This window comes from Rhipicephalus sanguineus, chromosome 2 (assembly GCF_013339695.2).
Source record: "Rhipicephalus sanguineus isolate Rsan-2018 chromosome 2, BIME_Rsan_1.4, whole genome shotgun sequence".
NCBI lineage: Eukaryota > Metazoa > Arthropoda > Arachnida > Ixodida > Ixodidae > Rhipicephalus > Rhipicephalus sanguineus.
In genome coordinates this window covers 23,482,610-23,496,579 of record NC_051177.1, presented here as the reverse complement: position 1 = coordinate 23,496,579, position 13,970 = coordinate 23,482,610, and the positions used below count along the sequence as shown (strand labels likewise).

General features: G+C 45.9%; 1 protein-coding gene across 1 annotated transcript in view; it reads left to right on the top strand.

The window, feature by feature from the left end:
- LOC119382530 (cadherin-related tumor suppressor-like) overlaps nucleotides 1–13,970 on the top strand; it is a 130,501-nt gene that overhangs the window by 96,500 nt on the left and 20,031 nt on the right. The window contains 6 exon segments of the mRNA XM_049412155.1: nucleotides 3,408–3,641; nucleotides 5,765–5,966; nucleotides 6,658–7,758; nucleotides 8,652–8,832; nucleotides 10,585–10,838; nucleotides 11,341–13,101. Of these exon segments, the coding sequence (XP_049268112.1) occupies nucleotides 3,408–3,641; nucleotides 5,765–5,966; nucleotides 6,658–7,758; nucleotides 8,652–8,832; nucleotides 10,585–10,838; nucleotides 11,341–13,101 (3,733 nt within the window).

The window sequence follows — 13,970 nt, the reverse complement described above, 5'->3', positions numbered from 1 at the left end:
CTCGTTGTCGTGCCCCACTTGACACTGATGCCCCACCAAAACTCGCCGATGAGGAAGACACCGCAGTGTGGTTGGCGCTTGTAAACGACAGAATCCATCACAAGCGTGTCAAGAGCCAGGTGGCGTGAGGAGAACGTCTGTACGCGTGATATTTTTTTCGAAGTATCAGTGCTCCCACTACGTGGGTGTAACCGAATGCACGCACTAAGGTAATGCGCGCACTTATGTAATGGGTAGCATGCTTTAAACCAGGAGCAATTATGCGCGAGAAATTTTTTCGAAGTTTCGATGCACACACTACGTGGTCTTAAGGGAATACGCGCTGAAATGTGTGTGCCTTTCTTAATGGGTGGCTGCCTTTAAACCACGAAGTCGTTATGAGTATTGATATGCGTTTCGAAACCTGACGTCAAATCCCCTTCAGAAACGACCCATTTATGGGATATGGGAAAGGCATTATTTCGAATGGCACAGTTAGGTGATATTTTCTTCAAACGCTCCCCCCCCCCCAAAAAAAACAAAAAAAAACTGCAATTGGCATTTCCACTAAGTTACTTTGGGTATCCACCCCATTTCTTTTATTGTATAATTTATTGTATTGCCATCAGGCGTCACAAGGTGTGACGCCCGATGGCAATGTACGCTTGTACCAAGCAATATTACTGCGATATTACATCTCGTACTGTGACACCTGTATACAGGACGCGTATGTTTGCGAATCATGAAAGTTACTTTCAGTGCAGTTACAAACAGAGGCGTGGCAGTGTGATAGAACACCTGCTTGCCACGCAGACGGCCTGGGTTTGATTCTCACTCGGACCCAACAATTTTATTATTTATTTTATTTGCAGCTTTCTCCATTTTTCGATCACGAAACAGATGATTTTTCGCTCACAACCAACAACGCCAACACCGACGCTGATGCGGACACCGGAATCTCTGCGAAACGAGCTCTTTAACGCTGACGCGTTAATAAAAAGGGGGGAGGGGGTTGGAGCCTGTGCCAATTGTTAATGTATGCCAGGCGTACAACCGATTATACAGTAAAAGAAATGGGGTGGATACCCAAAGTAATTTAGTGGAAAGGCCAATTGCAGTTTTTTTTTTTTGTGGGAGGGGGGAGGAAGGGGGCGGGGGAGAGCGTTTGGAGAAAATATCACCTAACTATGCCATTTGAAAGAACGCCTTTCCCATATCCCATAAATGGGTCGTTTCTGAAGGGGATCTGACGTCAGGTTTCGAAACGCATATCAATACTGATTTCCACAATGAATAAAATCTGGACTCCAATTCTGAAATACAGTTTTCGTTCCACTGCGGTGTTTCAGCTCATAGCGACCGCATGCATGGGGAACCTCACGAAAAGAAATGCTTGAGACCAGTCCCGTCTCTGTAGCTTACCAGATCAAGGCACTATTAATGGCAATTAGCGAGAAAATGACGCGAGTACTATTATTGAGCACAGTCACAAAACTTTATTCCGCGTGAAGCCGCGGGCCGCTAGTGAAAGGTCCGCGGGCCGCGTGTTTGGGACTCCTGTTCTAGATAATTCTTCCCGAGGGTACGGGCTGAAATATGAATGTTTCAGTGATGAAGTGTTCCGGCTAAGTAATTAAAACGCCACGTTGAAGGGACACGGCCGATGTTCCAGCTTCAACTTTGAACCGAAAGCTTTTAACTGTACGCAGGAGAAACTAATTCTAGTACTTTACTAGTCGGATTAATATCGACCGAGAAAGGTTTGTGTTGCTGTTATGAATACGCTAGTTTATTGCTAGATTACGTACGGCGCTCTTAGAACGCAGCGATCATAGTACTATACTCTTCAGGGTCGTTCGGCGGGAGGAAACGATGCGGTAATCGGTGCCTTTAAAAGCCCGTCGTAATTGACGTGTCCTGCTCCATATTCGGCGACGTCTTTAGTCTGGCGGCACTCATTGTCAACCCAGCGCGGCGTCTTTACCGCACCGGCGGCGTCGAAACTCGTTGCGATCGTGTCTGGGTCACGACGACAATCCGCTCAAGAGATCGGTCGTCACGGCTCAGACCGCATTTCTACTTCTTATTTATTTATTTTCTTATTTTTTATTTTTTTATTTTTTGCTATGCAGAGAGACGCGACGTTGCTGTGGCGAAGTTTTACCGGGCGTCCCGAGACGATGTTCATTTTGAGAGCCCATAAATCGATCCCGTGTGCGTTTTATTGCTCCATTGCCGTGTGCGTACTAACTGGGCGTTCTCTTGTCCGCCGTGTACAAAAAACTGGCTCCCTCTACGACCGGTGTGCAAGCGCGCACGTGCCTGGAGGCTGCTGCCGCCGCTGCTTCGCGCGTGTTTACAGCCGTTCACAGGAAGAGGGCGCCGTGACACTCATTCTCGTCGCTTTATATTTATGCGCGCTTTCTTTCGCGACTCGCGGGCCAAAGGCGGGTGAGCGGGCGTCAAACCGGTAGGGGCCTGGCGGAGAAGCCGCTTCCTCCGAGAGTTGACCTCTGAAATTCGTGACGACTGCCGGGGTCGGGTTTTGCGCCAGAGTCGGCGCAGGAAGTTGCATTTGTTCTTACGCGGTAACGTCCGTAAGTGCCGTTCTCCTTTCCCCGCCCAAGTGTTGCTCCGCAAACACACGTACCAGCTGTAAAGCTCACGAGACGCGAGAGGTGTCATTTTTTTTATACGCATGAATGTTTTCACTCACTATTCCCAATCCTATCTCCGTCTATTCCCCTTCCTGTATGAGCCTGTACTCGGTTACAACATAAGAAAAAAATGGCAGCTCCTCTCACTTGCAATGGTTTCCGTTAGAACCGCAAATACCTTTTCTCGGATAATCGAAATACTTCGTATATTAAAAATTAAAGGTTCGTCGTTACTAACCAAGCTATTACGTTTGGCTTAGCAGCGATGTAAGGACGTTCAGGTTTATGACCTAAAACCGGATGAAAAATTCGTGAACACGGGGCGTCGCTAGAGCCGCTGTTTCGTCAAGCGGACTTTTCTTCAAGGCTGCAACTTGAAGAAGACAAGTCCGCTTGTCCAAGCGTCGGCTCCAGTGACACCCCGTGTTCACAAATTTTTCATCTCTTCAAAGTTTCTATCTTGCCCTAAACTTCTGCTTTTTTTTTTTTTCATTTTTTTTAATACGAACGTGAGTCTGTATGGCAAAGTCAGCTGCCTGAAAATGGGCAAGCGCTATTGGACGGAGCACTTATGCAAATTTTCTGTGGGAGGGATAGCGATGACTGTGGGTGGAGCTGACATTACCTTTAGGTTGTAGCAGTATACGCCTAAAAACAGATAAACAAATAAAAATTACCGTCTTTGTGTTCCTACTGACCACTTTACATCTGACTGTTCGTCTCGCTGCAACACTGTCGCCTGAGCAGAGCCGTCTTGCTGTCTTCGCGCAGGTGCTCGACACCAATGACAACTTGCCACTGTTTGGCGAGGCTGCCTACTCATTTGACCTGTGGGAAGACACACAGAGGGGCGCACAGGTCGGAGCTGTGTCCGCCACGGACACTGACATGGGACTCAACCGGCAAGTCAGCTACTCGGTGCTCAGTGATTGGGCCAACGACGTCTTTTCCCTCAATCCTCAGACAGGCGTTTTTACGCTCACGTCGCACCTGGACTACGAACAGGTACGTAGGCAGAGTACAATAAGCTTTCGGGGCCATCTGCTTTTGAAACGCTGCAAATTTCTGTCTCTGCTGTGAAATTTATTTCTCTCGATAACGACATGAGCATCCTTTCTAAAACGAGAAGTTGATGCATGCCATGGAACTTTCCTTTCTTGTCTGTCTTAAAGGAGTGTAGACGCCGAAATCTTCTGCAATATCTTTATTAATTTATGTGGAAAGCCGTTTTTTGGGGACCCCGATAACGAGCGGCATGTGCACAATAGCGTCCCCCCCCCCCTCCACCCCGCCTTTTTTTTTTTTTTTTCGTGTAATTTCCAGTGGTGCGATCGTCGGGACGGAAGAAGAAAGAAAGCGCTTAAAGCGTGTGACAAATCCCGGATTCGAAAACTTTTTGCGGCAATCGATTCGTTAGGCAATAAAATCTGATACTGAGATCATTCAATAATTACTTGTAAAAGTGGTTCAAGATAATTATGGGCTTGCCCTAGGAAGATGTTAAAGCGATAACAATCTCTTACATTAAATTATTGGGGTATTTGTTCTAATTACATGCGCGCTTTTTTAATTTCTTTTGGGGAAGCACGATACGAAACCAAAACTGAAATGCAGCCATCCCAGCCGGAGTTGCAGCCATCGCCAATGCCATCGCTATCGCAAGATGGCGACCACAACAGAGGCGCGGCACTTTTAATCCGATTATGAACAACGAAAGCACAGTGAAGCAGCATCATTTTTAAGCTCTCAGCAACTTGTTGCATCACATGTCCTTGGCTTTCCGGACAATTGCATGCACCACGGGACGAATTAGCGGAGTGGTCAGTCTAGGCACGGGCACCATCCCGTTTTCCAGTGTCATTCGTACCATTCGTACCCACGGTGGCAGAAACGTCAAAAGAGGCGCTCGCATGCATGGGCGTCGGCATAATTTTGTCTTGGGGGATGCAGACCCGTATTGCAACACAACGGGGTGGGGAGGAGGAGGAGGATGGGGGGGGGGGGGGGGGGGGGCAAGTGACCCCCTCTGCCGACGCCCATGCTCGCATGTGGTTCTCCGTAAACAGCCACAAAGTGACGTCCGGGAGTCGAGGGTGGTGAACATTGCGGAAATAAATCGCCTTTCTGTGTAGGTAAAATTTGCTGGTTCCGTCTTTTCCACACTGCCAGATTCGGAGGCGTACTGTGGTTTTCTCGCTAAACAAATCGGGTGCGCGTTCGATTTTACTTCGTTTGAGAGCTCTTGTGCCATTTTTATGACAGGAATAGACTTGTGTTTACACACGAATGTTCATACACGCACGTGCACGTAGTACATATAGGGGGAGGAGGGGGTTCAATCGCTCTTTTATGTTCATGCGTGTGTTTGTGCAATACAAACATTTCGGGGGGCGGGTGGAGCGGGTTGGAACCCCCACAATCATCCTAGGCCACAGTAATGCTCTTTTGAAACAGAATCCTGGCTACCCCTCCAGTTTTGTGTGTTGCACCGATAAAATATGGGTGTATGTTCAATTCTGGGATGTCTTACACAGGGGCAAATACTGCCAAAAGAGCTAGCAGTGTGTTTTATTATTTTTTCTCCCTGTTACATAATTTTGCCCGCTCAATTAATCGACCAATTTCATCGGCATCATCAGGGTCGCATTAACATAAGTCAACTACTTTAATGAGGGGCTGTATTGTGGGAAGTTGCATATAAACTTTAGATGTTGACATATTCTAAGCTTGCATGTGCACGTAAGACAGAATGTGTGTTATGCACACATATCCACCTTACACAGAACTTGCCAGTTCTCACGTTAGCAGCTTAGGAAATAACACAATATCAAATATTAAAGAGTTATGGCATTGCTTGTTTTTATGTGTGCATTTTGAAGTGCATAATGTGAAATAGCTTTTACGTGTATGCGACTAATTATTCAGAGAGGGGGAAATATAAATTTTAATGACATGCTGGAGATGTCTGAGCATATCCTGATATGTTATGTATATATAAGATAGTGTATCTTCTGTTTCAAGCACTTTGAAAGACACCACAAAATGGCTACAGACATTGATGTACAGCCATGGTGAATATTTTTTATGCAATTATTTTACAAGAGATTGTCAACTTTTTCTTATTTCAGCATCAGCATTATGTGTTGGTAGTACAAGCACAAGATTCTGGTACGCCAAGTCTGTCCTCAACTGCCACTGTATACATGAATGTGATGGACTTGAACGACAATGCACCCCTGTTCGACCCCATGAGTTACAGTGACGAGGTCTTTGAAAACGTTACAGTTGGATCCAGTTTACTGCGTGTCAGTGCTACCGACCTTGACTCAGGTAAGTGCTTGTGTGTCTATAACCAGAGTCCAAAGTATTGAAAGACTGTGCTATAGTTGTTGTAGGAACTGTTACTTGCGCAACGTAGTGCTGAGTAGGAGCTGTTGACTGAGCGAATACAAGGATTGTCACAAACAAATAGGCTGGACTTCCTGTAGGCTGTAGTTGCTGTAGCTATGTGGGATACCTTGTGAAGACACTTTGAGCTCCAGAAATCCATTAAAGCCTTACTGAACCTTTTGCATGGCAGTGGACTATTGGATAGGTTATAGTACTCCCACTGCGCACCTTTGTTTGTTTGTTTCCACGTGCCTGCTCTTCTTCCCATCTTTCTGCCCCTGTAGTGTAGGGTAGCAAACCGATGTTATAATTCTGGTTGACCTTCCTGCCCTTTATTATCTCTGTCTCTCGAGCTCCAAGTACCAAATCTTTTATTTAATGCACCATGGCCAATATTACTTAGGTCTACAGGCAGACTGCACCAGTGCAGTTTACTTGTGATGTTTTATTATGTCAGTAACAACATTGCAAGAGAGAATACAACAAAGAAAGTTGGTGTTAGAAAAGCATTCTACGGAGGTTGTGCAGAAAGTTGCGATGCTATTGCTACTGTGTCAAAGTTGCTGGAATGTGAAATTTGTAGTGCTGTGAGTGTTACTTCATGTTCTAAGCTATCTGCCTTAATGTGCAGGTGACAATGGACGCATCGTGTACAGTATAGTGGAGGGTGACCCAGACGGTCATCTAGCAATTGAAGCAAACGGGACCATAATAACACGTATGCCACTGGATCGAGAAAAGAAGTCAATGTATGGCCTTACTGTGCGGGCAACCGACCAAGCCGTGGAAGTTCATCGCCGCCTGTCAAGCAGTGTCCAGGTGACCATTGTGCTCAAGGATGTCAATGACATGGTGCCCGAGTTTGTCACGCCAAATGTGACAAGCGTGCAAGAGAATGCACCAGCGAACAGCATTGTCATGGCAGTCAAAGCAGTGGACAGTGATGAAGGCAGAAACAGCTACGTGGAGTACAGTCTGTCACCAGAACACAGCTTCTCACTGGGCCCTGTTGATGGCCTGCTTCGCGTCAAAGGTCCCTTGGACCGTGAGCAGAGGGCCAGCTATGAATTACTCGTGACAGCTCGAGACCGTGGTCATCCTGTACGCTCTGCCTCCCAGAGGCTACGTGTGATACTGCTCGATGAAAACGACAACAGCCCCGTGTTTGATCCACGACAGTACAGTGCGGCAGTGTCGGAGAATGCCAGCCTTGGGACCAGCGTGCTTCAGGTGTCCGCCACAGATCAAGACGAGGGTGCTTCAGGTCAAGTACGCTACTCGATCATTGCAGGTGACCCGAACCATGACTTTGAAGTCGGCCAGGACACTGGTGTGCTACGTGTACGTCGAGCACTTGACTACGAGCGCCGGACACGATACCTGCTCACCGTACAGGCAGAAGACTGTGCTGGTGCTGGAGGCACAGAATTGCGTTTTGATACAGCCACTGTGACTATAGCTGTGACAGACGTGAATGATAACGCACCCGCATTTGTGGATTCTCCGTACGAATTGCATGTTGTGGAAAATGCAGCTACACCTGTGGTACTTCTCACGCTCAGTGCACACGATGCAGACCATGTACCTAGTGGTCCTCTCTATTACCGCCTGGAAGAGAGCACTCAGGGACTGTTCCGTGTCAACAGTTCTACCGGTGAACTATTCCTTGTGCATTCGCTTGACCGAGAAGTCAAGGACCGATACCAGCTTACTGTCCTTGCAGTGGACTCGGGTGAGTTCTGCTCTGCTATATGTTGAAGAAATTGAACAAGTTTAAAAATGCAACCGTAACATAACTAATTATTCAATCTTGACTGTGACCACTGTGTAAGAAACATTGATGTGAAATTATTGTTATGTGATAGGGTGAAAGAATAAAAGCTGTCTCATAAAAAAATAAGAAAATTTGGCTTGAAAAGCAAGGGAAGTACTCTTTATAAAACAGAACATTTGTGATTTTATGCGGTACACATTTTTGCACTGTATCAACAGATGCCCCATAATATGTGCTAATGACACCTTTTTCACTGCACAAGCAAATCTTTCAGCCTCTCTTTTTTATACAGTGGTGGAACACTGGAGTGCGTGATATATTTATGGCAAGAAAGTGTGTTCAAGAAGTCGTCTATAAGTCGAATCCATACTGTATCGATTGTTTCTATTAATACATTAATTTGAGAGAATTTTTGTGATGTAAGAGACTGCTGACGATTAATCACAGGAGTTCCAACTTTTTGTTCATCATGGATATCTTCAGCCACACAGGTTATTCAGGAGACATAAGAGCATAGTCATACAACAAAGGTTAAGCAATGACAACAGTAACTGAAATATCTTACATTTGGTACTGCTATGTTCATGATTCTTGTAGAAAGAAGACTAAAATGGTGGCATGGCTATGTTGACATGCTGTGTAGTTTACTTTTCTGGTAACTTTAGCTGATTGGTATGAAACTTTTTGATGTCTTTGAAGTTTGATTATCAGTCCATGTAAGTCAAACATGTGCGTGGCAATGTGCTTTCAGCAGAGTGTGAAATGAGAATGGTAAAGGCTAGTGTATCTAAGACAGTCCTGAATCGCTGATGATTATTCTAACAAGTACACTTTCTTGCATCGAATTGCAGGCAGTCCTAGGCAGACTGGAACAGGGACTGTTAATGTTCTTGTGAGTGACATCAATGACAATGCCCCTTGGTTCGAACGTAGTCGTTACACTGTTACACTGCCTGAGAACCAACCGGTGAACACACCTCTTGCAACCATCACTGCCACTGATGCAGACACTGGAAGGAACGCCCTGATCAGGTTGGTGGCATATATTGACCGTTGCCTTCGCACCTACAGAACTTGCTGACTGTTTTGCTGTATGCAAGTTTAACTCGTGACATAAGGGAAGGTTGAAAAAATTGTCTGAACTTTTCCTTTTCCTACATTGGTAAAGTTAAAGAAATGGCTTCAATGTGCGCCCCTGTTGCTCAGGCTTTTGGCCTTCACACTTGGGTAGGAACAAACCCTTCCTTGATCAGAGCAGTCACCTTTACGATGAGATGCCAAATAGCTATCAATTATATGACCTTGTATTATTGTAGAAGCTACAAAGAAGTGTTGTGTACTGGGGTATGTGCACATTAATGTGTGTTTTGCGAGTTGCTGCAGAAACGTATACAGCAGTTGAGTGGTATAAAGCAGGTAATCTAACAGAATCGGCAACTCATCAAGAGGATTCTCCCAAGTTGGCATGCTTTAGGTATGCTTCTTGCTTAACATAATATACTGAATTAACTACATGTCGTCCTGGCCCTTTTACACCCTGATTTAAACTTGCATGAGCTGCATGCCCAGCACTTTTCTTTACTTGGCTGCACAATTTTGTGCATGGAGGTAACTTAGTCTTTGCATGGCGACACAGGCTGTCATCTAAAAGCCTTGACTGTTCTAATGTTCAGCGTACCTTAGCAGTGTTTGTCTCTAGTTTACATCATCTGCAGTTTTTGTACCTACATGTGTATGACTAAGAAAAAGAAATTAGTACAGCTTCACTGGCTTAACATCACTAAGACTGACGAAGCAGCAGGTGGCTTTTGCTTACCTTTATGGTCTCTTTCACTGAGTACTATTTTAGCTGTGGTATAGCAGTGACAATATCATGCCACTAAACCACCCTTCGGCTCTGGCTGTAGCCAGTCTTTCTTGGTGACAGAAGTTTTCCGAGACTCATAAGCCAGGGTCAGGTTCTCTTTGGTGCTGGGTGGCTAAGCGATTTTGCGCCCGATAAGCCTTGTTGTAGCATAGTCGTGACACCACCTCTCTAGATCGAAACTTGGCGTTTTCGCTGTCGTTTAGCCTCGGCTTCCTTTGCTCAGAACTCGGGATCGGCATGTCATTGTTGGGCCTATGCTTGAACAGCTTCCCGCTGTTTCTCTAGTCGTACCACGTCTTCTTCCGGAGACAGTTGCCTCTTAATCCTCGCCATACTCATTGTCGAACGTCCCCCACCCCTCCCACTATCTCTCCCCGGAAAGCACTGCACTTCCACTGTTTCTTTCTCATTGGCTCCGCCTGCCTGTCACTAGGTGCGCTCTCTCCCTTTCTTATCTTCACTGCTCTGTCAAGACATGTACCTGGTGTGCACTTCTGATTGGCTCTCCTCCTCCTTGTCTTTGCCCACACTATCTGTGCCTCTGCTTCTCACTCCCTCCCCACTCCTTCACTCACCTCACTAGGCTATACTATGCTTTCTTTCTCCCCTCCCTCTCTTAGCTATTGCCTTGCTATGCTATGCCTCCTCTCTCTCTTCACTTAGCCCTCACCAAGCTGTGCCGAGTTTTTGCATACGAATGGAACGATTCAATGTCGTCCTTAAACAGCTCTCCTGTTAGAATTATGGTACTCGAAATGCTAAATTTTTTGCTCAACCACAGCACGAAGAGCTTTTACAGGTCTCAGTTCTTGACCATACTGCAGTGGCACCACTGTGCATAAAAGGCTGCACCTAAATTTTTTATTTTTCATGTAGCACTTCGTGCGTTAACACAGACTGTTTCTGTGTGATTTCAGGTATTCATTGCGAGGCGAGAATGCGAGCCAGTTTCGAGTGGACCCGGATAATGGCATTATCACAGCCCAGGCACCTATGGATCACGAGGAGTGCGAACGCTACGTTCTCCAACTTGTTGCTGAAGACCATGGTCTGACACAGCGTCACACAGCAGCTACAGAGATAATTGTCCTTGTCACTGATGAGAATGACAACAGGCCAGTTTTCAACAAAAACAACATGACGGTCGTCATTCCGGACACATCTGATACAGGCAAGAAGCAAATCCTGTAATATTAATATAGTATGCACAAAGTAGTTTGACATTCAAAGCTGTAGCATTTATTATTGATGTTCTATTTTAAATTTATGTACTTGACCTAGGTAAATAAAAAATGAAAAGATATGTGGGGTCTAGTCCATTTGCCAAAATTACTAATATATTTTAAGTGTGCACTTACTGGTTGCATTAATAGGCTTGAAAACGCAAATAAAATTGAGGGAGAGATTTTTCAGCTGTAAATTTCAATGCTGTAATGGCCTAGCTGAACTTTTAACTTGCCCACTGAAACTATAAAGTTACAAAATAAATCTCTCTTCTAAGGCTTTGCAGATTGAGAAATACTTGCATATTGTTCTTGAATTTATTTATCAGAGATGTAACCCATTGCCATCGATATGGAGGTCCTCAAGGTACAGTATATATGTAAAAGCGTGGTTAAGCATGGCATGTAATGTGCTTTTTCACTGATCAAATGCTGCGCGTCAACAAAAAGTTGGCAACATCCGCTGTTTTCATGTTGCAGGTCATTTTGTCCTGGGTGCCCAAGCACGAGACCTCGATTCTGGCGCAAATGGACGACTGATATTCCACCTCTCAGGAGCAGATGCAGAAAAGTTCCAAATCAACCAGGAGACTGGTATTGTACGATTAGCGAAGAAGTTGCCAGCAGGCCTGAAGAAGGACGTCACCTACCACTTCCATATTCACGCCACAGACCAAGGCAAAGTTCCACTGTCATCTAGCGCCAGTGTTCGTGTGTTCATCGCCAGCAGCAGCTTGTTCCCCAAGTTCCAACCGGGTACAGTGAGCAGGCTCACATTGTCTGAAGGGGGAATCGGAAGCAAGGGACAAGTGCTGACGACAATATCTGCGACATCTCCCAAGGTTGGGCCTGCTGCCAGAATCAACTATTACATTGCGGGAGGAAACAATGGTGGCGCATTGGTGTTAAATCCAACGACTGGAGATCTCAGAGTTGTGCGCGGTGAAGTGCTCGACTTGGAAACAATGCCCAGAATGCAGCTGTGGCTGGCGGCTGGCGACAGTGACGACCCGATGCTAAGCAGTGCAACGAGGATCGACATAGAGCTGACTGACGTGAACGACAATGTGCCAGAGTTCGATCAAGACCTGTACAATACCTCTGTGAGGGAAGAGCAGCTCCCAGGTCAGCTGGTTGCAAAACTCTATGCGCGGGATGCTGACAGTGACAAAAATGGAAGAGTGAGGTACAAACTGCGACCTATGACAGCTAAGGAGAGTTCTCCGTCGCTGCCATTTGAACTAAATGCCAACACGGGTGAACTGCGCACAACAGCTCGCTTGGACCGTGAGCAGATGTCCTCCTACCAATTCCTTGTAGAAGCCAGTGATCACGGTAGTCCCAGTTTAACTGGCACTGCCACCGTTATTGTGACAGTGACAGACAAGAACGACAACCCACCTCGTTTTACCAGGCTTTTCAGCGTTAATGTCACCGAAAATGCTCCTATTGGATCATTTGTCATCCAAGTGACGTCCTCCGACAGGGATGCTGCTGAAAATGCAAATGCTACATACAGTTTCACAGAGAACCCCGGCGAGCGATTTGCCATTGACCCATACTCAGGAAACGTGACCGTTGCAGGCCTGCTGGATCGGGAACTGCATGAAGAATACCTCCTCAAAGTAGCCGCTGTTGATGGATCTTGGAAAGCCGAGACACCGCTGACTATCTCTCTTCACGACATGAACGATAACGCACCACGGTTCCTGCAGCCTGTTTACAGATTCAGGCTTGCCGAACTGCAGCAGGCGGGAGCCTTCATTGGCCACGTGTCGGCAATGGACGCAGACAAGGCAGGCCCTAATGCTGCTGTAACGTATGCACTTCGGCATCCATCGGATTTCTTCCGCCTGGACCCTACCTCTGGCAACCTTCTGAGTAAGCAGCCGCTCCGCTACAGACGTTCACCGAGGGGGATGGCATCACCAGAAAACCAGCATATCCTTCGTGTAGTGGCCACAGACCACGGGAAGCCACCACTCTCGTCAGAAGCCACCATATACGTCAATGTTGTTGATGCCAACAACCACATGCCAAAATTCGACAGGCCATCATACTTTTCGCCACTGCCAGACAATGCTGTTGTTGGATTATCTGTGCTTCAAGTCACCGCAAGGGATGAACAAGACGTCGGCATCAATGCAGAGCTGGTTTACAGCATTACTGATGGAAATGGAACTGGTCTTCTTGATGTACACCCATCAACCGGTAATTATGACTATTTATTTATGAGGCTTTACGTCTAAGCTGTACAGTGTGCTACAAGGGATGCTGTGGTCGGGGGCAAAATAATCAAAACCTGTGCAAGTTGGTTATATACGCATTTATCTTAAAGATCAAGTGTCCACACACGGAAGTGATCGAAGAAGTTGAACTCCAGTGTTGCTATTAATTAGCAAACATATATAGTCGCGCAGGTACAACCGTGAATATGTGCTCTCACTACATTTTTGAAAGGCATAATACACAAAGATATTGCCCTTTCTGTGAGTGTCCGTTGTCTGTTGGCGTTTGTTCCTTGATATGAATGTAGTGGAAAGCTTTATGCTAATTTCACCATCAAGAGCTCTTTAAAGCACACTTTTGCATCTTGTTTTGCACCCAAACATTTTTTAAATTGAAGGCGCTAGTCCGCCGCGGTGGCATAGCGGTTACGGTGCTCGGCTGCTGACCCGAAGGTCGCGGGTTCGATCCTGGCCGCGGCGGTCGCATTTCGATGGAGGCGAAATGGTAGAGGCCCGTGTACTTAGATTTAGGTGCACGTTAAAGAACACCAGATGGTCGAAATTTCCGGAGTCCTCCACTACGGCGTCTCTCATAATCATATCGTGGTTTTGGGACGTAAAACCCCAGATATTATTATTAAATTGAAGGCGCTAATAGGTTGTATGATTTTTACAGAAAGCCATTACTTAGTACGCATTCAGTAAGCTTAAATTGTGATCACAAATAGGAACATCATGTTCAGGTGCTTTTAAATTAGAGGCAACAGTATCTATCCTACAACTGGATTTTATCCTTTTCTTCAGGTATGCCAGCCATTTATAACCATCTCTTCTATTCTGTAGTGAATTTAA